This window comes from Erythrolamprus reginae, chromosome 4 (assembly GCF_031021105.1).
Source record: "Erythrolamprus reginae isolate rEryReg1 chromosome 4, rEryReg1.hap1, whole genome shotgun sequence".
Taxonomy (NCBI): domain Eukaryota; kingdom Metazoa; phylum Chordata; class Lepidosauria; order Squamata; family Dipsadidae; genus Erythrolamprus; species Erythrolamprus reginae.
Genome location: NC_091953.1, coordinates 29,385,020 through 29,411,638, shown reverse-complemented (window position 1 = coordinate 29,411,638; position 26,619 = coordinate 29,385,020). Strand labels below are relative to the sequence as shown.

The following is a 26,619-nucleotide window of genomic DNA, read 5'->3' as shown; positions in this document are numbered from 1 at the left end:
ATGCAGCGTGCTAGATTTGCCCAGCCTGGTGTGAAGAACCGCATTTCAGGAGGGACGGGCTAATGCAAATCGCTCCCATCAGCGGCAAGGAGAAGAAAGGCGAAGCAGCTGTGTAGGGGAGAGAGAGAAAAAAGAGGCTCAGCAGCAAAATCAGAGCCGGCAGAGGGAAAGGGAAAAAAAAAAGGAGACAGGCGGAGTCGCATAACAAAGCCCAAGCCAGTTAAAAAGCCTTCTTCCCTGGGCAGCCTCGCTTACCAAGCTGAGGACCATTGGACAGGCTTGGTGGCAGTGGAAGCTGGGCTTTGTCTTTTCAGGAACCCACCCCCTTTGCAGTAGCTGAGGACTTGAGATTCTCCAGGCACAGGTAAGCAGCGTTTGCGGTAGTTTCCAAAGCTGTCCACCTCCAGTCCTCCACCCACGCCCCATTCTTAGCAGAAAGCAGCCAGAAATCGGGTTGGGTTCCCTTTCCACCTTAGTTGCATGCTCGTAACGCCAGGTTTGGGGATGGGAAACGCGCGCGGGGTGGGTTTCGCGTACCTGTCCCCACCCCCATTGTTTAGGGATGCGTGTCTTGGAAGAACGAGGAGGAGAGGTTGCTTGGAAGGGGGGGGAGCTTTTCCCCCCTGCCTCCCGCAGTCTGGTATAATTTTAGCACCATTTTAGGTTGGGTGGTTTAAAAGAGAAGAGATGGAGGGTTGGCGATGGTGGTTTCTCTCGTCTTGTGTCAACGCGGGGATAATTTCATTGTGTGGGTCCTTCCTGTGGGAAGCAAAGGGGTCGTGAATCTTATTGCTTCGTCTGGGAATGGATACTGGAGAAGATGCTCAGCTGGAAAACGTGCCTGCACCTATCTGAGGCTTGATTTAGGCTAGGCATGGATAGCTGCAGCGTGTTTTAGAAACGTGTCCCTTCTGGTAACATGGTGGCAAAGAACGGCACTTTTTAAAAAAGAGAGTACAAAAATAATTCCGTTTCCCCCCTTCTCGAATTAATGAGCCAAAAACATGTATTAGCTCTCCCCGAATCTAGGTGGTCCACGTGTCTGCCTAGTCTATATTTAAAGCCTTTGCGCCACATTTTAAAGGGTGCCTGGAATAAAACAAAAAGGCTGTTATATAACTGAAGATGAGGGGTTTTGGAATGCCTGTCTATTGTTCAGTGCCTCTTAATAATTTGTTGCTGATCTGTGTCATTTATTTGGGTTTGCATTTGATAGATTTACAAAATCACCCACCCACATTTGCAGGGTGTGAAGTCTGTCTGTAATAGATGTATGTAGTGTGAATGGTGGGTACCAGGCATTCTACAGGGTGTGTTCACTTAAACCTGTGATCAGTATGAGGACTGATAAATAGCATGAAAATTATTATTATTATTATTATTATTATTATTATTATTATTATTATTATTATTATTATTAAAAAAACCAAACCTGTTGGCTTTAAATGCTATTTTGGGGATTAAATATATCCAAGTCTTTGCTTCTAACTCTGGTTTAAGAACATTAGGGATTGTTGCTTGTCTTCTCGTATGATGCATAGGATTTGAAGGAATGAATTGGTCTGCTGTGCTAGAATCCTGATTCCATTTTAGGAGTTCCTTCTGGATGATACGATTCATACTAAAGAGAAGGTTCCCCTCTGTAACTTTTATGATCTTTTCATATCTGTAATTAGTCTGAAATATTAATCATCAGTTTTATTTGCTTTAAAGAATACATTTTCAGCACTGTAGCTTGAAATGAAGTTGTAATGCCTTTCTAATGTTATATGAATTCTATATAATCTCCTTCTTGGAATTTGAAATTACTACTCGTTTGGCTGTGGCTTTACCTGGCCCTTCAGTCTCTAAAACACAACATAATTGCTGCGTCATAGTTATTGTTACATCTCATTATTATCTTTGATTAGATAGGACTTCAAATTGTAGTTTTGCTTTGGAAGCTAAAAATAGAGAATCCCAGTGTACAAGTATGAATAGCTCATTGCCTAATTCAAGATAATAGTACATTCACATTAAGTCAACATGAACTGCCAATTGTAAAAGGGCAAGACTTCCAAATGGTGTTTGGCTGGGTTCACATGGTACATTAACTCATAGCATGATATAGCATCTCACTTGAATCCAGACATTAAGATTTATAATCTACAATTTATAGATCTGACTGATATGTGATTCCAGCCTTGCTCTTCTCTCTAAAGGTTTTAGTGTCTTTAGTTTTGAATCAAGATTATAAAGTTAGGGAAATGCCCTATTCTCACAAAGCTGTGAGGAAAACTACATGGATGGAACCCCTGGGAGTCAAGCTGAATTTGAAGATATCATATTATTAGGTTTATTGGTAGCCATTGTATTAATGAGGTCCTTTAATCAAAGATGATAAAAAAGATGAATGTATGGCTCTGAAAACAATATTGATCTAGTTCAGTTGGCATAGTGATTGAACATTGGAGTGAGGATTTAATAACATTTGGAGAGCTATGTTCCCCTGTCTTAGCTAAACAATTCTTTGAAACTGATCTCCACATAATATCTAGAACTCCTAGTCAATAACACCAATTATGGAATAGTAATCCCATCAAGCTAGGAGGCCATTTGCCATTTTAATTGGGAACTCTTCTACTCCCATAACACATATGTATGGTTAGTTACATGTAGTTTACTCAAATGATTCTAGATGATTTATGGTCATGTATTAAAGATGCCCATATTTTTAAAAGAATCTTTTAAAAAAATCATTTGTTTTCTTTCAAACTCCCTATCCCACAAAATCTAGCAAAAAAAAAAAAAAGAGGGGGGAAGGTCTTCAATTGCTTCCTATAAAAATGTATAGCAGTGATGGTGAACCTATGGCATGGGTGCTACATGTGGCACGCAGAGCCATATCTGCTGGCATGTGAGCCGTTGCCCTAGTTCAGCTCCAATGTGCATGTGTGTGCCGGCCAGTTGATTTTTGGCTCACACAGGTGCTTGGGGGGGGGGCGCTTTTTAGCCACCCTGAGTCTATGGAATAATAATAAAAATAAAATTTTTGATTACAAGGAAGCCTCCGGGGGGGGGGGGGGGATGGGGGAGGGTGTTTTTACTCTCCCCTGGCCCCAGGGAAGCCTTTGGAGCCCGGGGAGGGCGAAAAACGAGCCTACTGGGCCCACCAGAAGTTTGGAAACAGGACATTAATAGTCTCCAGAGGGCCTCTGGGGGGATGGGTTTCACCCTCCCTAGGCATTGAATTATGGGTGTGGGCACTCGCACATGCTAGGTCCCACAGAGTTGGCCTTCTCCGGGTCCCGTTGACTAAACAATGTCGTCTGATGGGACCCAGGGGAAGAGCCTTCTCTGTGGTGGCCCCAACCCTCTGGAAGCAGCTCCCCCCAGAGATTAGGATTGCCCCCACACTCCTTGTCTTTTGCAAACTCCTTAAAACCCACCTCTGCCCATCAGGCATGGGAGAATTGAGACATCCCCCCCCCCCCGGCCTATATAGTTTTATGTATGGTATGCTTGTGTTGTATGTTCTTTTAAATAATGGGTTTTTAGATTTTTAAATATTAGATTTGTTCTCTGTACATTGTTTTATTATTGTTGTGAGCCACCCCAAGTCTGCGGAGAGGGGCGGCATACAAATCTAAATAATAATAATAATAATAATAATAATAATAATAATAATAATAATAAATAATAAACCTGAGGAAAAAAAGGTTCGCCATCACTGTTGTATAGATTAGCCTTACCTCAATGGGTAAGCTCTTTCACAGAGATGACTAGCCCTGAGAATGATAAATTCTAACCCTTCCCTTGAGGGACAGTACCTATGGCATTGTCTCCTAGCTAGATAATGTAAAGTGGACAGATTCTACTTGGAGAAGATGATCCCAAAGGTAGCAAGAATATCAGTCTTATAAGTAACAGCCAGCCCTATAGTATGAATGAGGCCTGAAAGCCCAATACAACCAGTGCAGCTCTTACAGAATTGGTGTTACTTCTGCTGAACTAGTTAGCATTGGTCAGCAAGTAAGTAAATACCTACTGTGCCAATTAAAGGTGCTGGTTAAATTTTAAGAGCATCACAAAATAGAGCAAATTGCATAGTCTGAAAGATGACAAGCCAGTGTCTTCAGTCCCTTCTGCTCCAAGAATGACGACCACTGGTAAATTCATCAAAGATAGTCCAAAGTTCTAGGCTAGCCATGAGTCTAGCAGGGATTTCAGATTGCATGGTTTTTTTAGAGCAGTGCATTGAGAATAATAGATGGACATTCCCTAGTGTAATATCTGAAGTAGCCTGGTGGCTAAAAGTGCTCTTTATATTCACGCTACTGGAAATAAGCAACGTGGAATTTTTCCGCTTTAGTTCTTACTGATACATTTTCAAGGAGTCAAGAGAACCAGTTTGATGCAATGATAGCGTTGTTCACTCCAGAAGTAGACTATGGATATACACAATGACAAATAAATGTGCACTTTCAGCCCTTTGTATATCTAGCTTACTTGTATTATGAGAGAAATAAATGGCATAATTTTCACATTGTTATTAAGTTATTTGTTGTTTTTTGTAGCTTTCACCTATTGAATGTCACAACTGGCTGATTTAACACAGCACTAAGCCATACACCATGCTTTATAAATGACAATTTCTGGCTTCATATAATGCTAAGCTAAAGCAAATTACATCATGGTATGTTTCTGTTATACTGTATATTTAATGTTTGATGCCCAGTTAAGGTGGGATGGAAAAGATGTGATTGGATTTAAATTGGATTCTCATCTGAAGTTAAAAATAAAACTGGATTATAATTACTACTCTAGAGGTATAACAAGCAGGAAGAGGGAGATTGTGATCTCGCTGTATAGAGCGCTGGTGAGACCACATTTGGAATACTGTGTTCAGTTCTGGAGACCTCACCTACAAAAAGATATTGATAAAATTGAAGGGGTCCAAAGACAGGCTACAAAAATGGTGGAAGGTCTTACTCATAAAACTTATCAGGAAAGACATAATGAACTCAATCTGTATAGTCTGGAGGACAGAAGGGAAAGGGGGGACATGATCACAATACAGTATTTAAATATGTTAAAAGGTTAAATAAGGTTCAGGAGGGAAGTGTTTTCAATAGGAAAGTGAACAAGGGGGCACAATCTGGGAAGATCAGAAGCAACATGAGAAAATATTATTTTACTGAAAGAGTAGTAGATGCTTGGAACAAACTTCCAGCAGACGTGGTTGGTAAATCCACAATAACTGAATTTAAACATGCCTGGGATAAAATATATCCATCCTAAGATAAAATACAGGAAATAGTATAAGGGCAGACTAGATGGACCATGAGGTCTTTTTCTGCCATCAATCTTCTATGTTTCTACATGTGCAAAATAGGAAAGCCTATAGTTTTAACTATAATTATAAAGTAAGGGAAAACAGATGCTGCTGAAATTAGGGTTTTTTGTATAAATATTTTTAAATTCTTACTACTGTATGATCTATTTTTCTGCCTTTTTGTATCATCCATTTAACCGCTGTGTAATTATTAGTAGGAGTCTACTAATTTTTTTCTTATTTTGATTGCAAAGTAGAAAGATAAACCATTCAAATCAGATGTATATATTACATTATATAGAGCGGGGTGGTGCAGCAGGTAGAGTGCTGTACTGCAGGCCACTGAAGCTGACTGTAGACCTGAAGGTCAGCGGTTCAAATCTCATCACCGGCTCAAGGTTGACTCAGCCTTCCATCCTTCCGAGGTGGGTAAAATGAGGACCCGGATTGTGGGGGCAATATGCTGGCTCTGTTAAAAAGTGCTATTGCTAACATGTTGTAAGCCGCCCTGAGTCTAAGGAGAAGGGCGGCATAAAAATTGAATAAACAAACAAACAAACAAACAAACAAATAAATACAGACCTTTGGTGCAATTTTTTCATTCACTGGCCTCACTTTCTTCCTGTTGAGTTGGAAATAGGCTGTAGCGAATCCAAAGCCAATTTATGCATAGAATAGAATTAAGTTCTAAGCTTCTACATGACAATGCCAAGCTGAATACGCATATTTTATAAAATTTCCATAACATGCATGTTTGAATGTTTTTCTACTCAGTAAGGAGAAAAATGTGAGTTTGAAAAATTCATATAAAAATTCATACGAGTAGATAAGCCTGGTATGAGTCACCCTGTGAGTGAGATGAACGGTCTCCAAACTGGATAGCATAGCACTCATGTCAGAAGCACCGAGATGCTTCCATTTGAAAGGATGAGCTGGTGACATCACTGTTGCCTGGGAGATGCCCAATTGGGGAGTCCTTTCATGTCCTTGGCAGCAGCTAGAGCAGTGATGGCAAACCTTTTTTTTGCTCGGGTGCCGAAAGGGCACGCACGTCAGCGATAGCCCACACCCATAATGCAATGCCCTCCACCCTGCACTGCCCCCCGCATACATGGGTAGGCTCTTTGCAGGGGTGGGCAGCATGCAGGACAGGGTGGAACGCAGTTCCACCAGCGGAAATCACAGCGACCGATAAGGTCCCACAGATTTGGCCTTCTCCGGTCCTGTTGATTAAACAATGTCGTTTGGCGGGCCCCAGGGGAAGAGCCTTCTCTGTGGTGGCCCCGGCCCTCTGGAATCAACTCCCCCCAGAGATTAGAATTGCCCCCACCCTCCCTGTCTTTCGTAAACTACTCAAGACTCACTTATACCGCCAGGCATGAGGGAGTTGAGACACCTTTCCCCCAGGCTCTTTTATACTTTGTTTTATGTTTGGTATGAATGTGATAGGGTTTTATATGTTTTTTAATATTATTATTATTATTATTATTATTATTATTATTATTATTATTAGTAGTATTAGTATTAGTATTAGTATTATTTTATTATTTATTAGATTTGTATGCCGCCCCTCTCCGTAGACTCGGGGCGGCTAATATTAGATTTTTTCTACTATAATATTGTTTTTATTATTGTTGTGAGCTGCCTCGAGTCTTCGGAGAGGGGCGGCATAAAAATCTAATAAATTATTAATTATTATTATGATGATGATTAGCTTCAGCTGATCGGCAGCTGTCACTTCCTGGATTACTGGTCTCAACTCAGCTCTCTTTCCCCCCCCTGCTGCTGCTGTGTCTGCACTCCTTGCTTTTTTCCTCTTTCCTGGTCTCGAACGAGCTTCCCTCTCTCCTGCCCGGTTCCACTCCAGCCTCCCGCGGCCACCTCCCACCCGAGGTTCAAGCAGAAGGCATGGATGGAAGCGGTGCTGGCAGCATTTATTCTTCTGGCAGCCCCCGTTCGCTGACCCACCCAGCCTGAGGCAGGGGGGGGCCACCCAGGAAGGAGAGCGCAGGAAATGCGAAGCAAATTGTCACCCCAGCAAGCGACACTGGTAAGGTTGTAAATCGAGGACTTTACAGTTCACTTGAATGATGATGATCATTCAAGCCACTCCCACCTGATCACACAGCTACTAAACCACTCCTACCCAGTCACATGACCATTAAGCCACACCCACAAAATAAGCCACACCCATAGTGTGGCAGTAAAAATTTTGGCTGCCCATTACTGGCTCTTTGGGTCTGTTTTTTGCCATCCACAGGCTCCGGTGGCTTTCCTGAAGCCTGAAGAGGGCTAGAACAGCCTCCCCCTGCCATCTGGAATGCCGAAAACCAGCTGGCAAGCATGCATATGCGCACTGGAGCGGACATAGTGCAATATCTTTCATGCCCTCATATATGACTCTCTGTGCCACCTGTGGCACATGTGCCATAGGTTCACCATCAAGGAGCTAGAGTAAAGGAGAGGAGCACAACCCCACCCCTCAGCAGCACTTGGTCTCAAACATGGGCTTTCTAATCTCCTCCCCAGAATCCTAGCAACAGGCGCCACCATGCCCCTTTTAAAATTTAATATAAATAAATAAATGATATAATGGTGCAGGGGTGGGAAAGTAGTAGTCTTGGGAGAAGGGCGGCATATAAATCTAATAATAATAATTAATAATAATAATAATTTATTTGATTTGTATGCCGCCCCTCTCCGCAGACTCGGGGCGGCTAACAACAATAATAAACACAACATGTACAATCCAATAATAAAAAACAACTGAAAACCCCTATTATAAAACCAAACATACACACAGACATACCATGCATAACTTGTAATGGCCTAGGGGGGAGAGCTATCTCAACTCCCCCATGCCTGGTGGTATAAATGAGTCTTGAGTAGTTTACGAAAGACAGGGAGGGTGGGGGCAGTTCTAATCTCCGGGGGGGAGTTGGTTCCAGAGGGCCGGGGCCGCCACAGAGAAGGCTCTTCCCCTGGGACCCGCCAAACGACGTTGTTTAGTCGACGGGACCTGGAGAAGGCCAACTCTGTGGGACCTTATTGGTCACTGGGATTCGTGCGGTAGCAGGTGGTTCCGGAGGTAATCTGGTCCATTGCCATGTAGGGCTTTAAAGGTCATGACCAACACTTTGAATTGTGACCGGAAACTGATCGGCAGCCAATGCAAGCCAATAAATAACAATAACAATATTTGCAGGCAAACACAGGCTCAATGTGGATTCATTATGATCTTCCATCCTTTTGAGCTTGGAAAAATGAAGACTCAGATTGTTGGGGGAAATAGGCTGATATTGTAAACCAATAAGAGAGTGCTCTGGAGGGGCATACAAGTGCTATTGCTTTTTCTCTTTCTTCCAAAAGTAACATTGACAGTAAAACTGTTCTTTCTTAGTCAATATGTTTAGAATTGCAGTCTCGTCCTATTAATCATTCTGCAGTGAACTAAGAATAGTCACTATGCTGCAGGATATATTTGTTTGTCAATATTTTCTCACTGTTGTTCAGGGTCATGGTGGTGGCGCTTTGCATAAAAACTTCCCAGGCTGAACCCTTGCATATTGAAGACTCTTGTCTGGAATCGGGAGAGGCATAATCGGCAAGAATAAGATCATTATGTCCTGATGCAAACAAAGTGCTAAGTCATAATATAGCTTGGGTAGCTTTGACAAACAATGATGCCTTATTCAAAAAATTATGGCTTCTATACTATTTTAACCTAGCTCCTAAATGAGGTTGACCAAGAACTCAAAGAGGTCCTGTGTAGGAAGTTTATGTGTAGAATTGTGATATACAGTGGTACCTCTACCTGAGAACGCCTCTACTTACAAACTTTTCTAGATAAGAAACAGGTGTTCAACATTTTTTTGCCACTTCTCAAGAACCATTTTCCACTTACAAACCTGAGCCTCTGAAACTGTAACCGGAAAAGGCAGGAAGAAGCCTCCATGGGGCTTCTCTAGGAATCTCCCGGGAGGAAACAGGACCGGAAAAGGTGGGGAGAAGCCACTGTGGGGCCTCTCTAGGAATATCCTGGGGGGAAACAGGGCTGGAAAAGGCAGGGAGAAGCCTCTGTGGGGCCTCTCTAGGAATCTCCTGGGAGGAAACAGGGACTCCACCCTCCCTGTGGTTTCCCCAATCGCACACATGATTTGCTTTTACATTGATTCCTATGGGGAAAATTGCTTCTTCTTACAAACTTTTCTACTTAAGAACCTGGTCACAGAACAAATTAAGTTTGTAAGTAGAAGTACCACTATACTAAGGTTGTAAGCTGAGTACAAATAAAACTGGTAATAGTATTATAGCATTATAGCATTTAGATTTATATACCACTTCACAGTGCTTTACAGCCTACTCTAAGTGGTTTACAGAGAGTATTGATCTCAAAAATCTGGATGCTCATTTTATCGACCTTGGAAGGATGGAAGGCTGAGTCAACCTTGAGCCTACTGAGATTTGATCTGACAAACTGCTGGCAGCCAGTGATCAGCAGAAGTAGCTTGCAGTACTGCACTCTAACCATTGTGCCACCAAGGTAATACATTAATATAGCGAGAGATTGAGATCACAAAATAATTAAAATATTGTGCCAAAACCAGGGAGCTAAAATTTCACTGTAGGTACCAAAGAAAGGTTTTGTACAGATCTCCAGAATGTAATGAAAGATATAATCTATAACATATAAAAGATATGCCTTTATCTTGGATGAGTCGAAATAGAATACCCTATGAGACTAGACTTTCAATCCTGGGCCTAGAAAGTTTAGAACTAAGATGCCTTAAACAAGATCTACTTATTGCCCACAAGATCATATGCTGCAATGTCCTGCCTGTCGGCGACTACTTCAGCTTCAACCACAACAATACAAGAGCACACAACAGATTTAAACTTAATATTAACTGCTGCAAACTTGACTGCAAAAAATATGACTTCAGTAACCGAGTTGTCGAAGCGTGGAACTCATTACCGGACTCCATAGTGTCATCCCCAAACCCCAACACTTTACCCTTAGATTATCTACAGTTGACCTATCCAGATTCCTAAGAGGTCAGTAAGGGGCGAGTACAAGTGCACTAGAGTGCCTTACGTCCCCTGTCCTATTGCTCTCCTATATCTCCTATACCTTTCTTCTATTCCTATATCTCTTCTTCTCTTCTTTCATTGATATGTTCTATTCCTATATCTTCTTTTCTATTCTTTCTTAGATATATTTTACTATGAGTATCTCCTCTATAACCTTCATCGTGTATTTTACTATGTGTATATAGATATATACCCACTAAAACCCTCATTGTGTATTGGACAAAATAAATTAAAAAAATAAATAAATGAGTCATTGTGTAGGAGAAGATGCCCTCCAGAACCCTTTCCTATCCACCACATGATAAGTAGGGGGAAATACTCTCTGTTCATCCAGTTTAGATAAGCAGAAATGGTGGTGGTCTGAGAGATACTCCAGTTCCAAGGCACATAGGCAAATAATCTGATTTAATCAATTCATTTTAAAAATGTGGTGTCATGTGACAATACCACAATTCTTCAATCAGGATATTTTGCATTTGCAGATGGATCTTTAAAGTTAGCAGCACGCAAAATGAATCAAAGTGAATCAAAATCAATTCAAAGTGTTGGTCATCACCTATAAAGCCCTTCATGGCACCGGACCAGAGTATCTACGAGACCGCCTTCTGCCACATGAATCCCAGTGACCGGTTAGGTCCCACAGAGTGGGCCTTCTCCAGGTCCCATCAACAAAACAATGTCATTTGGCGGGGCCCAGGGGAAAAGCCTTCTCTGTGGCGGCCCCGGCCCTCTGGAACCAACTCCCCCCGGAGATTAGAATTGCCCCCACCCTCCTTGCCTTTCGTAAACTCCTTAAAACCCATCTCTGCTGTCAGGCATGGGGGAATTAAGACAATTTAGGCATGCTATGTTTGTTTGTAGGGATGTTTGGTTTTGCAATAAGGGTTTTTTAGTTGTTTAGTATTGGATTTATATGATGTTTTTTATTACTGTTGTTAGCCGCCCCGAGTCTACGGGTAGTGGCGGCATACAATCCAATAAACAAACAAACAAACAAACAAATAAATAAATAAATAAATAAATAAATAATAGAAATCTATGTTCAAGATGATGAAGTTAGATAAGGTTTGGCTAGGCTCAATTTTTTTGTGTTGTTTTGGTGAATGTTACAACTAGATCAGCAACTGAATCTGGGCAAAGGTTGTGCAGTCTCAGATTCCACCAGTTGTTCAGGAACTGCAAGTCCAGGAAAAACCCCAGGTTCCCAATTCTCCATTGGAAGCCTTTTGAATTAGTAGCCACTGAAGCTGATGTTTGCACCTAGTCCTTGTACTGCGCTAAGACAACTAAATACAAATGTCCCTAGAGGTTATCTATATTAAGCCTCAATAATCTAATATAGAAGTACTGTAGTCCTTTACATACTATGTTGAGAATGAGTCAGTCTCATTCATGGAATTTATTTTTTGAGTAAGACCTTTTTTTTGGCTTCAACAAAATCCCAATGTAATAGAATAATTACAGTAAAAGGAAAGCAAATAATTGCTTCTGTTAAGTTGATGATAGACAGTTTTAGGCACCTTGCTTTTTCCAGTTGGGTTTTGTATAGGGGAAAAAAAAGGTCATTCATTTTAACTGCACTGTACTAAACGGGAAAGTCAGCATTTAAATAACAGTATTGTAATTCGGTATGTTTATTGTGATCAAGTGGCAGCAGCTTGGCAGGCTAAATGTATCCATGCATAATAGATTGAGCAAGTGTAGCCTTCTCAGTGGAGAAGGAAAATCATTTTGTAGTAAAAATGGAGTGTAATAGGAAGGGAAAGAGAGCAGAGATTTTAAAAGATGTCTTAGAAAAGAATGGAACATTAGCCTAGTGCAGCGTTTCCCAACCTTGGCAACTTGAAGATATTTGGACTTCAACTCCCAGAATTCCCCAGCCAGCTGGCTGGGGAATTCTGGGAGTTGAAGTCCAAATATCTTCAAGTTGCCAAGGCTGGGAAACACTGGCGTAGTGAATTATTTTGAGACCTGTGTGTATGTTGTTGATACCTTTTAGAGCTACATTGTCCTTCTCGGTAAGAAATAATACAGTAACATTTTAAAACTATGTATAGGATAGAATTTGTTTGTTTGTTTGTCAAACATGTATAGGATAGTACAGTAGTTTGTATAAATGTAACATAAGTTAAAAAAAATTGACAAAGGAAATAGGACAGGGTCAGTAGAAACAGTGGTGCGCTTATGCACACTTGCTTATTTACCTATTTACCTACTTACTGATTGATTGATTGATTGATTGGATTTATATACTGTCCCTTTCCGAGGACTCAAGCTCTGTTCCCCAAGCTCTGTTCCCTATAGATATTTGGACTTTAGTTCTCATAGTTCTTAGCAATAGCCATACTGACCAGGAAATTTTGAGAGTCCTCAAACGGTCCTAACCTTTTTCCTATCTTGCTGGTGTTGTATTGTTGCTAACCTTAATGCTTTGCGACACAAGACTTTAACTGCCAACAGTGACTGGATGTACCAACTTCTAGGTGACTTTCACTGTTTCGGTTAGGAAAGTTTACTTTGAAGTCCAAAAAAATGACATCCTATTAATATTCCTATTAACCAAATAATCATCTTGAAGAAACCTAAGTCACTCCATCCTTGGAATTAAATCTGTTATCTGTTAATGTTATCTTGTAACATTGATTATGTTACAAGATAACATTAGCTGGCTAAGTCTTTAGCTCAACAGAATGAGGAATTTGTATCCTTCAATTAGATGTTATTATTAAATCCTATTTAATAATAACCCCAGACACTAATATAAAAGGTAATGGAAAAAAGGTTAGGTTGTATGGAGGGAGAAAAATACAGTATTGGTAGATTATTTAAAAAGTCAATAAAATTGTTTTCTTTGTGTATTTATTTTTTTTGATTTTGTGACATTTATTAAATGTAAGATGCGGTTGCTCAACATCTGTAAAGAGTAAAATGATTAAAAGAAGTTTCCAACACAACGGATGCACAGGTTTCATGATATCTAATAACCTCAGCTCTCCTAGAAGGGAAATAATCCTGATGCCTTAAAAGAAGAAGAAGAAGAAGAAGAGAGAGAGAGAAAGAGAGAGAAATGCATTGATTTTGCCAGACAGTTTCCTATAACCCGTGCTCAACAGAGAGGTACCAAATTAACAGATGGAGGAGATGTCTTTAACTTATATCAGGAGGGGGGAAAAAGATCATCCAAAAATTAAAATAGCAAATTTTAGCCACTGGTTCTCTTAACTAGCATTCTTCAAAGAATTGGAGATTCTATGGATATTATAGAACAGTCCTTGCTATCCTGTGTTAATAAATCTCAGTGACCAGTTAGGTCCCGCAGAGTGGATCTTCTCCGGGTCCCATCAACTAAACAATGTCGCTAGGCGGGACCCAGGGGAAGAGCCTTCTCTGTGGCGGCCCCGGCCCTCTGGAACCAACTCCCCCCAGAGATTAGAATTGCCCCCACCCTCCTTGCCTTTTGTAAGCTACTTAAAACCCACCTCTGCCGTCAGGCATGGGGGAATTGAGATCCTCTTTCCCCCTAGGCCTTTACAATTCTATGCATGGTACGTCTGTATGTATGTTTGGTTTTTATGTTAATGGGTTTTTAATCGTTTTTAGTATTGGATTACTATTGTACACTGTTTTATTGTTGCTGTTAGCTGCCCCGAGTCTCCGGAGAGGGGCAGCATACAAATCCAATAATAATAATAATAATAATAATAATAATAATAATAATAATAATAATAATAAAGCAATTGTTTCATTATAGCTGTATTGATAAGCTTCTCCTGTGTTCTTTCCCCTCTTTTTCCAGATTAATTCTAAAAATGTCCTTTGGGAGAGATATGGAGCTGGAACACTTTGACGAGCGGGATAAAGCACAGCGGTACAGCCGAGGGTCACGGGTGAATGGGCTCCCTAGCCCGACCCATAGTGCCCATTGCAGTTTCTACCGAACCCGCACCCTGCAAACCCTCAGCTCTGAGAAGAAAGCCAAAAAAGTCCGTTTCTATCGCAACGGGGACCGATACTTCAAAGGGATTGTATATGCCATATCTCCTGATCGCTTTCGATCTTATGAAGCCTTGTTGGCTGACCTGACCCGAACTTTGTCTGATAATGTCAATCTGCCCCAGGGTGTGAGAACCATCTACACTATTGATGGAGTGAAGAAGATCACCACTTTAGACCAACTTGTGGAAGGTCAGTTTTTAAGCAAGGGATGCAATGTTCCCATGTAAAATGTTCATTATTCTCTTCATGGTCTCCTTTATGATTCTCCATTTCATCCCTCCTTTTGTCTCAGAATAGCAATCTTTTGGGGTTATTGAGCATCATACTTGTTCTGTCGGGCTCTCTGGTAGAATCCTCCCAAAAATGCACAGGTACAAATTTCAGACACACACACGTTTGAAAAGTCAAAACAATGTTCTTTATAATGAAAATTCACTTAAACCAAGCCCTCTTTTGGTATAGCAAAGAGCACTTGTCTCCAAACAAACTGGTAATTGGTATAAGTCCCTTATCAGTTCTGTGATACTTAGCTTGCAGCTGTGAGGCAATTCACAGTCCTTCTTCTTTCACAAAGTGAAACACACTTTGCTCTGGTTTAGTTTCAAAGCGGGGAAAAATCAGCACACAAAAAGTCAAAGTCAGTAAAGCAGTCACGAAACACAAAGATCAGATAATCCTCCACAATGGCCAAACCCACAGGCTGCTATTTATAGCAGCCTCACTAATTACCATAGCCCCACCCAACCACAGGTGGCCTCATTTTCTTTGATAATAATCTCTCAGTTGTTGTTGCCTATGCATCGCTCTCCGCATGCGTGGCTGTATCATTAACTCTTGTTCTGAATCCAAGGAGGAGCTAGATAATTGATCTCCTTCTGAGCTGTCCGCCACACTCTCCTCCACCCTGTCACTCATGTCTTCTTGGTCAGAGGAGCCTTCATCAGCAGATTCCACTGGGGGGGGGGCAAAACAGGCCTGCAGCATGTGGATGTCTCCCCCACATCCACAGTCCTTGGGGCAGGAGCAGGGCTAAAGCTAACCACAACAATACTCTCTCTTTTTTTGTTTTTTAATAGTCCTTCATTTGGGAGAAGGTACAACAGACCTAGGCTTCCTGAACTTTTCTGCCTCTATGGGGAGGATGGGTCTTATTTTAGCCGCGTTGATAAGAACATTAATGTACTTATATCAGATATAAGAGAAATTATGGTATAGTAATGAGTATTGCTTGTACAGCTCCTCTACCCTTTTGGGCCTCGTTTTGTTCTATTTTGGAGGAAACTGCAGCAAATGAGTCATGCTGCAAGGAGTTTTTCCACATAAAATGATATTTATGAACACGTCTAACACTGGCTCAGTTTCCTGTCCCACCTGATTTTCTCTTTCTTCAAAAAGAATAAATAGATGGGTAGCAGCCACACAAGTAAGCGCTGGCTTTCAGCATTATTATTTTCAAAACAATTCCCAAGGGCACTGTTTGAAAATGAAAATGCTGTTTAGCTGCAGCTGAATGCTTTGTATGGAAAAGTGCTCTCTTGCTTACACACGCAAATTAATCATTTGAAGGATTGGGAAACAAGCATTTTGCCTTTTGTTTGGTTTGGTTTTGTGAACCACCATGGCAGTCATTTTGTGAAGAGTTGATTCTTTTTTAACACCCTCATTTTAAAAACATAAAGATACCTAACATGAGTTCAGATACTGGGTGTTGTTCTGCCGGGCTCTCTGGTAGAAGCCTCCCAAAAATTCACGGGTACAAATTTCAGACACACACACGCTTGAAAGTTCAAAGCAATGTCCTTTATCACAAAATTCAAAAGAAACAAAGCACCCTTTTTGCATTGCAAAGAGCACTCTTCCCCAAAACAACCTTGTAGGCTGTACAAGTCCCTTAATCAGTCCTTAAGTACTTAGCTAGTAGCTGTGAAGAAACGTCACAGCCCTCCTTCTTCCCACAAAGTGAAGCACACACACACTTTACTCTGCTTTGGTGTCAAAGGCGTGAAAAATCCACAAAGTTCAGAAACAGCAAGGCACGATCCTGAAGAACTGCGATAAGATAATCTTCCACAATGGCCAAACTAGCACGCTGCTATTTATAGCAGCAGGTCTAATTACTGGAGCCCCACCCAAACACAGGTGGCCTCTCTTATCTCCTGTAATATTTTCTCAATTGGTCTCTTTGATGCATAAGTCTGCGCCTGCGTGGGTCTAACACTTCGTCATCTGAATCGACCGAAGATAATGGTGATTGGCTTCCTGGGCTGTGTGCCAAGCCCCCCTCTTCCAAGTCACCCCCACCTTCTTCTTCGTCCGAGGAAACTGCACTCCCTGACTCTGCCGGCAGCAAAACAGGCCTAGGACATGTTGACGTTTCTCCTGCCTCCACCTCCACATTCCTTGGGGCAGGAGCTGGGTCAGAGCCAACCACAACAGGTGTATGGTAGTTTCTAGACTTACATTTAACAAGGAATTCTGCCCTGTTTTGGTTTTACAGAGGTTATTTGTAGATTTTTCTTATTGCCTATGCCAGTGATGGTGAACCTTTTTTCCCATGGGTGCTGAAAGTGCATACATGTGCACTATCATGCATGCACGAGTGCCCACGCCCATAATTCAATGCCTGGGGAGGGTGAAAACGGTCTCCCTCTCCCCCTGGAGGCCAGAAATGGCTCGTTTCCCAACTTCTGGTGGGCCAGTAGGCCCGATTTTTGCTCTCCCCAGCCTCTAGAACAGTGGTTCTCAACCTTTCTAATGCCGTGACCCCTTAATACAGTTCCTCATCTTGTGGTGACCCCCAACTATAAGTTTTATTATTATTATTATTATTATTATTATTATTATTATTATTATTATTATGTCAGTACAACACAGCAAATGAGATCACTATACTGGATTTCGTATTTAGTATAGTGATCTCGTATTATTATCATTATCATTATCATTATCATTATCATTATCATTATTATTATTTAGATTTGTATGCCACCCCTCTCCGCAGGGCACCAATTCTTCCAACAGATCTTTAAGCTGATTGGCAAGAGGTCAGAGGGACACCCTCCCTGTAAACGCCTGATTGGTTGGATTGTAAAAATATGTTCCGAGATGTCAGAATAGAAGCTTTAGTTGCTAACACCATTGGAAATTTGTCTTTTCCCATGGTCTTAGGTGACCCCTGTGAAATAGTTGTTTGACCCCCAAAGGGGTCCCGCCCCCAAGGTTGAGAACCACTGCTCTAGAAGCTTCCCTGGAGCCTGGAGAGGGAAAAAATGCCCTGCCCCATTCCCCTGGAGGCCCTCTGTAAGCCAAAAATGCCCTCCCATAGCCTCCGTGTGAGCCAAAAATCAACTGGCCAGCATGCACATGTATGTTGGAGCTGAGCTAAGGCAATGGCTTGTGTGCCAGCAGATATGGCTCCATGTGCCACCTGTGGCACTTGTGCCATAGGTTCACCATCACTGACCTATGCAATTTCTAAACGGTAAACAGAACTTATTTCTAAGTTGATGTAAGTTTTTAAAATGGAGGTGGAAGCCTCTGGCTCCAGATATGCTAAACCTCAGCTTCGATGGTGGACTTCAAGTTATGACCACAATTGAGCCCCAAAATTATGTTGCTAAGTGAAACATTTGTTTAAGTGAGTTTGCCCATTTTATGACTTTTCTTGCCACACCTGTTAGGTGAATTACTGCAGTTAAGTTAGTAACATGGTTGTTAAGTGAATCTGGGTTCCCCATTGACTTTGCTTGTCAGAAGGTCACACATGAACCCAGATCACTGCAAGCATCATAAATATGAACCACTTGCTAAACATCTGAATTTTAATCATGAGACCATGGGGATGCTGCAATGGTTGTAAGTGTGAAAAGTGGTCCTATGTCACATTTTTTTTCACTGCCATTGTAACTTTAAACTGTCACTAAATGAGCTGTTGTAAGTCAAGGACTACCTGAAGGCATAGAATAGAATAGAATAGAATTTTATTGGCCAAGTGTGATTGGACACACCAGGAATTTGTCTAGGTGCATATGCTGTCAATGTACATAAAAGAAAAAGATACATTTGTCAAGAATCATGTGGTACAACACTTAATGATTACAACACTTAATGATTACTATAATCAACTCCTAGAAGGTGATACGTTCTCCATTTTATAAGAACTTCATTCAGTATTAAATCTGAAAGTTCAGTTTAGTAATACCAACATGCACTGTACATGATTCAAATAGTATTTTCAATGCCATGTACAGGTGAACCTCAAAAAATTAGAATATTGTGCAAAAGTTCATTTATTTCAGTAATGCAAATTAAAAGGTGAAACGTAATATGTGAGAGAGACTCATTACATGCAAGGCAAGATAGTTCAAGATGTGATTTGTCATAATTGTGATGATTATGGAGTACAGCTCATGAAAACACCATAAAACTCATACGCAGAAGGAAGCATGAAGTGGTCCAAAATCTCCTGGTAGACTGCTGTGTTGACCCTGGACTTAATGAAGCACAGTGGACCAACACCAGTCGATAACATGGCTCCCCAAATCAACACAGCATTTTGCATGCAATTCTTCCTTCTTTGGTTTCCAAAGGAGATGCAAAAGTTTTCAGGATCTACCAGGAGATTTTTGAGCACTTCATGTTCCTTCTCAGACAAGCTTTATGGAGACTTTATTTTCCAGCAGGACTTGGCACCTGTTCACACTGCCAAAACCACCAAAACCTGGTTCAAAGATCGTGGGATTACTGTGCTTGATTGGCCAGTAAACTCGCCTAACTTGAACACCATGGGGAATCTGTGGGGCTTTGTCAAGAGAAAGATGAGAGACATGAGATTGAACAATGCAGAAGAGTTGAAGGCTGCTATTGAAGCATCCTAGTCTTCCATAACACCTCATCAGTGCCACAGGCTGATAGCTTTCATGCCACACCGCACCGGCAGTAATTGCTGCAAAAGGAGCCCAAATCAAGTACTGAGTACAAATGCATGCTTATGCTTTTCAGAGGTCTGATATTATTCTATGTACAATCCTTGTTTTATTGATTGAATGTAATATTCTAATTCTCTGAGATGGTGGATTTGGGATTTTCATGAGCTGTACCCCAGAATCATCACAATTATGACAAATCATGGCTCCAACTATCTTGCATTGCATGTAACGAGTCTCTTTCATCTATTATGTTTGACCTTTTATGTTTCAGTACTGAAATAAATGACCTTTTGCACAATATTCTATTTTTTTGAGTTTCATCTGTATATTCTTACTGAATCTTCTTTCTATATTACCATACATGCCTATATGACCTATTGCTCTATAGTTTTAATGGCAACTTTTTTGCCTAGTTGGTGGTTTCATTAAACTATTATATTTATCTGGCTACTTACCTGATTTTGTAAAAAAAACCTCATGGCAAAGTAAAAGCAAATAATATATTTCTGATTGGTATAAATATCAGGTTTGGCTGAAACCTGTAAACAAAATTCTAAATTCATACATTTAATGAGTGGACATTAAATCATTCTTCCCTGGATATTTCTTGGGCAGTTATTGTTCCTGAACAAGTAAATAAAATTACCATTGATTTAAAGCTTTTCTTTTCAAGGTTTAACATTTCAAATTCTTAACAATTTTCTTCTTGGAACTTTGATTCTAGTCATTAGTTGTCCTTGTGTTATTCTCTGTACCTCTTCCATGGAAATGAGCAAAGTAAAAGAAAGTGGAAGTATTCTGGAATTTGGAAAGAATATTCTTTTTATTTAATCTAAAATTTCATTTGTCCTTTTTCACAATATTCAGTTTGTAAGCATTTAGTATTCCGTTATTTTTTTCAGAAAAAACGTATTAGCAAGCTAAATTGCCATCTTCCTATACCTTCCCTATTTAACTAGCTTCTTAAGTCAAGAGCTTTACATCTGATTTCGTGTAGCTATTTTCAGCCCATTTCTTTTTCATAGCAAGGATGTTTAAATTGTATTTGTATTCTAAGCTATTAGTTGCACTTTTGTACCCATCTACATACTGGTTAAGAACCCCTTCCACCTTTTCACCCAATTCAGATGAGAGTTTCATGACTGAACTTAGATTTTTCCCCCCAGTTAGGTGGAAAACTAACAATGATCCTTTTTTAAGGATTTCTGTAATAATTCCCTAATTTCATCTCTTATCCTAAGAGGCAATTAAATTGTCTCCAATATTTTAACAATTTGTAAAATCACTTTTTGCAGACTCAATTAACACTTTCACAGCAAAGCCTGAGTTTCAATAATTAAATCAAAATACAGGTTTAACAATGAATGTTTAAGGTCTAAAGGGAATTTAATAAAACAAGTAATAAAAACTAAGTAGTGGGCATCCCTTTACATTAACTTTTTTATCTGCAGGGCCAAAAACAGTTTAAAATTCCGGCAAGGATTTTAAAAAGAGATTTTGCAAGGGCAAATCATAGGTGCTAGATGAAGAAATTTTATGACTTTCTAGTACCCATTAGAAGCAATCTAAAATGATTCAAGAGATTGTTATCAAATTATCAGCTTCTATTTTGGAGTCATATTTCTATTACATTTTTGCAGTTAACTCCTGATATACTGTATATTAGAATCTAGGTATACATAGGTACAGATTCAAAGATAAACTAATATAAAGTAAAAAATACAAGAAAAATAAAAAATAAAGATGTACAGTATAGTGAAATGACTGCTTTTCAACTGGACAAGTAGAAACAATTTCAATAACTTTTTACTTTCTCTGACGTTCCCACAAAAATCCCTTCCTATATTTTATCTCTTATGCATAAATAAATATTAAAATTTTGTCATTCAGCCCTAATCAGCAGATGTCCATTAAGAGCTACAAAAGAAGCAACATATATCTTGATCAAATAAGCCAACTTTACATTCTTTCCCTTTGTTTTTAAGAATCTTGATATTTAATCTGTTTAAAATGTCTCAAATTTGATTTATTTTCTCTTCTCAAAAAATCTCTTCATTTGTTTAGCACATATTTTGTAAATCTATGGTAAGAAAGACATCCACATCATTCTTTTGATTATATGTCCCTTTTAATTACTAGGACATCAGCCAGTTTCATTTGTAAATCCATTGCTGTGTCTTTTCCCATATAATTGTAAATTACCATTTTTAATTCCACATTTTGATGATAGCAAGCAGCCTTAAAAATAATTTCTGATTTCGTTTTCCCCATAATTTCTTCCATATTTTTCTTCATTGTGTATTAATCTCTTTTTTTTTAACAATAATCATTAATATTTTTCTGGTTCCTTATTAATGCTCAAATTCAGAGTTCTTTCTAATGTTTTTTTTCTACTCAACATTTTCCTATGGGAAGGTTTCCTACACTTAGTTTCAAAATCTTCATCTATTTTTAATAGAATTTTAAACCACAGGAACGATTCTTGTAATTAATTTTGAGATCTTATTTCTCAAAAATAAGGCACTTTACTCTCTTTATAGGTTTCCAGAATCAATGTTTTAAGCATGCATTTGCTGTTTATTCCAATATAAGAATTTTTAAAATTCCTTAAATTTACATAAAATTATTTCACCAAAGATAGAAGGAAACTTACCTAGTATAATGAAACTTGCTTTTTTAAAAGGTTCCTAATATATAAAATTGCACTAATAAGCAATTTCAAGCAGTGATTAAGAAAAGTATGCAAACCAAATGTTCTTTTGAAGATTCCAAACTGCAGCTTGACTTTCCTTTGTCTCCAATGGTTCCAAAATCTGTGGCAGACCATTGACTTAAAGTCTCCCAATGAACATCCACAGTACAGAGTACTTCTGAGCAATTCTCTTGCTCCAGATACAGATTCTGAAGAGCTTGTTTTCTACCTCCTTGTTCCAACACAGTCATTGGTTCCACTCTCATTGGAGCCATTTTTAGTATTCCATTGCTTCCTAGCTACTGCTAACTTCATAATACATAAACAATACAGGGGAGGTATCATCTAAGATTTTATACCTCTTGAGCTTAATATTATTTATTTATTTATTCAATTTTTTTTATGCCGCCCTTCTCCTTAGACTCAGGGCGGCTTACAACATGTTAGCAATAGCACTTTTTAACAGAGCCAGGCTATTGCCCCCACAATCCGGTTCCTCATTTTACCCCACCTGGGAAGGATAGAAGGCTGAGTCAACCTTGAGCAGATGATGAGATTTGAACTGCTGACCTGCAGATCTAGCAGTCAGCTTTAGTGGCCTGCAGTACTGCACGCTACCCACTGCACCACCTTGGCTCTTTAAATGTTGTGCTCCCAACTTTTCTATGCCTTTTTGAACATATAGAGCTTATGGCTAATATCTATAAAGAGGTGAGGCTGTAATATTCCATTTTCCAGTCCCTTTTTAAAAAAGGGACAAACTGATCTAGTTATACACCAAATAAGTTACTAGGTATTATCAGTAAACCCTGTACAAGATTTGGAAATTATTAGATTGGTTTGGTAGAATGAGCAACAAGAATATATTAGGGACAGGCAACTCTGGACCAGGTCATTTGTGGAAAATTGAGATAAAAATTACATCATGCATAACATGGAATTGTAATGTTCATATCATATCAAATCAAATCCACCTTTGATTTGATTTCTAGATTCAGATTACAGGAGACTTTAGAATAACTCTCAGTAAAAGTACCTACTTTTACTTATATTCAACATTAAATACAATTCTGTTTTGTCATTCAATTATGTTTGTGTTCTTGTACTAACAGTTCATGTTCACCTTTATTTTCTATGCTCTAAAGATTAGGATGGTTCAAAACCACAGCCAAGGAACCTAATGATCTTTCACTTTCCTTTTCTCATATATCTTATATATTCTCTCCCTCTCATCTTCTTCTCTTCTTTTTTACCTACTATCCTTATAAATGCTACTTAACGTCTATTTTCTTCCATATGTATTGTGTATTGGACAAAGAATAAATAAATAAAATAAACTGTATGGTTCAGCCAGTTGTTTTTAGAACAATATTTCCATTTTCTTCCTGTCTAAAGTCTTTTATCCAAGGTTTATTCTTCAGGAGTTGTGCCTCCAACTTCACAAATACAATTTACGCCCTTCTGATCCAGCTCACCATGCTTAAAAATGCCAAACACATTTTTACCAGCCGTCTACTAATGATCTGTGTAATTCAGACCTTGATTTCAGAAACAAAATATACTGTTTACAATCTTTTTGAAATCAGTCAGTCATCTGTAATACTGTATTATATCTTTATCTAGGTATATTTTGTATATATGTCTTTTTTGTTGGTTTTAAATGTAAATAAGTCAATAAAAACTCTTTAAAAAAAATTAAAACATCAAGATGTTAGAACTTCCTAGACTTTCAAATGATATATGGTGTAACTGTTGTCAGCAATATCATTAGATTAGCAGGAGGTGGCACTTAACAATGCATTTAATTGAAATTGGAAATACTTTTATGACACCCTTAATCCATGTTTGTGTCAGCCAATAATTTTCATGAGCTGGTAGATCTGATTAATATACATTTGTCTGTGTTTTTTAATAATAGTGAATCACTACTATTGTGATTTCTTTTTGCCTTCTTGAAAGCTAGTTTTGTATACTTTATTCTCTTGTAAAGTTTGTCTGTACATCTGTCTATAGTCTGTCTGTCTGTCTGTCTGTCTGTCTGTCTGTCTGTCGGTCTGTCTGTCTGTCTGTCTGTCTGTCTGTCTGTCTGTCTGTCTGTCTGTCTGTCTGTCTGTCTGTCTATCTATCTATCTATCTATCTATCTATCTATCTATCTATCTATCTATCTATCTATCTATCTATCCTCTCTCCAGCCATCTATCCTCGCGCTTGTTAACCTCTGTTTAAGCAGGCAAGAGTTTCTTTTTCTGCCAGTCTTAGCTAAATTTACATTGTTTACTGAGAGTTAAAAAGGTTTAAGCGCTGAACACCCCCCCCCCCTCAAATCCCTACAATTACTCTTCCCTGCTTATTTGTGTTGTGTTGTGTTGTGAGGCTTTCTCCTTGCATACTGGATGCCATTTAGGAAGCAATTATTCAGCTTACTCACATAATAGTGACTCTCACAACACACCCTTTTTCGTCAGCAACTTTTTAGGACATTATCTTTTGTCCCTGGTTACTTAAAGACAGAGTTTTAGGTCTCTCTCTCTCTCTCTCTTTCTCTCTCTTTGGCTTTTCTCTTTTCCCTGCCAAAGTTCTGTTAACCTTTTCAATATTAACCTTTTAAATATGCCCAAAAAAAGTATATGAAGAATTAATGTTAAATCGTAATTAAATGTACTGTGTTTTAAAGAACAATTTCTGCTAAGCTGTAAAACTATTCAAAGGTTATTTATTCTGTGTATACAAAGCTTCTGCTCTGGCAATCTCACACTACTTACCAGAGCTTACAAAACTTTTGCCAGACCCATCCTCGAATACAGCTCATCTGTTTGGAACCCATATCACATCTCAGACATTAACACCCTTGAAAATGTCCAAAGATACTTCACCAGAAGAGCCCTTCACTCCTCCACTCGAAACAGAATACCCTACGAGACTAGACTTTCAATCCTGGGCCTAGAAAGTTTAGAACTAAGACGCCTTAAACAAGATCTAAGTATTGCCCACAAGATCATATGCTGAAACGTCCTGCCTGTCGGCGACTACTTCAGCTTCAACCACAACAACACAAGAGCACACAACAGATTTAAACTTAATATTAACCGCTCCAAACTTGACTGTAAAAAATATGACTTCAGTAACCAAATTGTCTAACGTGGAACCCTTTCCCGCCTCCATAGTGTCATCCCCAAACCCCCAACACTTTACCCTTAGATTATCTACGGTTGACCTATCCAGATTCCTAAGAGGTCAGTAAGGGGCGAGTACAAATGCACTAGAGTGCCTTCCGTCCCCTGTCCTATTGCTCTCCTATATCTCCTATACCTTTCTTCTATTCCTATGTCTCTTCTTCTATTCTTTCATTGATATGTTCTATTACTATATCTTCTTTTCTATTATTTCTTAGATATATTTTACTATGAGTATCTCCTCTATAACCTTCATCATGTATTTTACTATGTGTATATAGATATATACCCACTAAAACCCTCATTGTGTATTGGACAAAATAAATAAATGAAAAACATAGAGCATCATCAGTTAGTAGGGGCTTTGGAGGTCTTCTAATCCAATCTCCCTGCTCAAGCAAACATTTCAGAGAAATGACTGCCCAGTCTCCTCTTAAAAGCCTCTAGTGATGGAATACCCACAACTTTTGAAGGCCAGCTCTTCCATTGGTGGTTGTTCTCATTGTGATGAAATTTCTCCTTAGTTCTAGAATGCTGCTCTCCTTGGTTAGTTTCCTTCCATTGCTTCTTGTCTTGCCTTCTGCTCAGGAGTGAAACGCTAGTGGTTCGGTCCGGCTCGGGAGTAGTGGTAGTGGCAGGTGGTAGTGGTGGTTCATAGAATGGCAGCAGCATGAGACTCTGCCCACCCACCTGGACGCTGCCATTTTCTTTAACCCTCTGCGCCTGCGCAAAGACTCCTGCGCATGTACAGAGGGTGAAAAATCGCATGCGTGAATGGAGGGGGGAATGAAATTATGTGTGCGCTCACTTCACTTGTGTGTGAGTGCAAAGCACACACTTCCGAACTGGTAGGAAAGGTAAGTCAATTTCACCGCTGCTTCTGCTGCTTTGGAAAATAACTTAATTCTTTGTGTTAGCCCCTCAATATTGGAAAACTGCTATCATATCACAGCTAGTTTTTCTTTTTAGTAGACATACCCAATTCCTGCAACTGTTCTTCATATGTTTTAGCCTTTAACCCCTTAATCATCTTTGTTGTTTTTCTCTGCATTCTTTCCAGAGTCTCAGCACTTTTTAATATTGTGGTGACCAGAACTGGATGTAACATTGCAAGTGTGCTCTTATCAAGGCTTTATAATGTGGTAGTAACACTCCATATGATCTAAATTCTATTCTCTGCTAATACAGCTTAGAATTGCATTGGCTTTTAACACATTGCTGGCTCATGTTATTGTCTAATTGGGCTCCAAGATCCCTCCCCTTCAGTGAATTTTTAACTGTTAAAATGTTATATTCATTGTATAGTAATTGTGGCCTGTATGAAATGTACAACATATATAATGTACATTTTATCTTTTATGGATATGTTATTAATAAATAGAAAGTAGTATTATAATAAAATAAGATAGTTATTGATAACTACC

The 26,619-nt window shown here is 39.4% G+C and overlaps 1 protein-coding gene across 2 annotated transcripts in view; it reads left to right on the top strand.

Annotated features, from left to right (window-relative positions):
- The first annotated feature begins 226 nt into the window (after positions 1-226).
- The window catches only part of DCLK1 (doublecortin like kinase 1), a 201,131-nt gene continuing 174,738 nt past the window's right edge, over positions 227-26,619 (top strand). For both annotated transcript variants that reach the window (XM_070751703.1, XM_070751704.1), the window contains exons 1-2: positions 227-364; positions 14,202-14,590. In XM_070751703.1, coding sequence (XP_070607804.1) covers positions 14,215-14,590 — 376 coding nt within the window. In that variant the 5' untranslated portion in view covers positions 227-364; positions 14,202-14,214. The remainder of the gene's footprint in view (positions 365-14,201; positions 14,591-26,619) is intronic.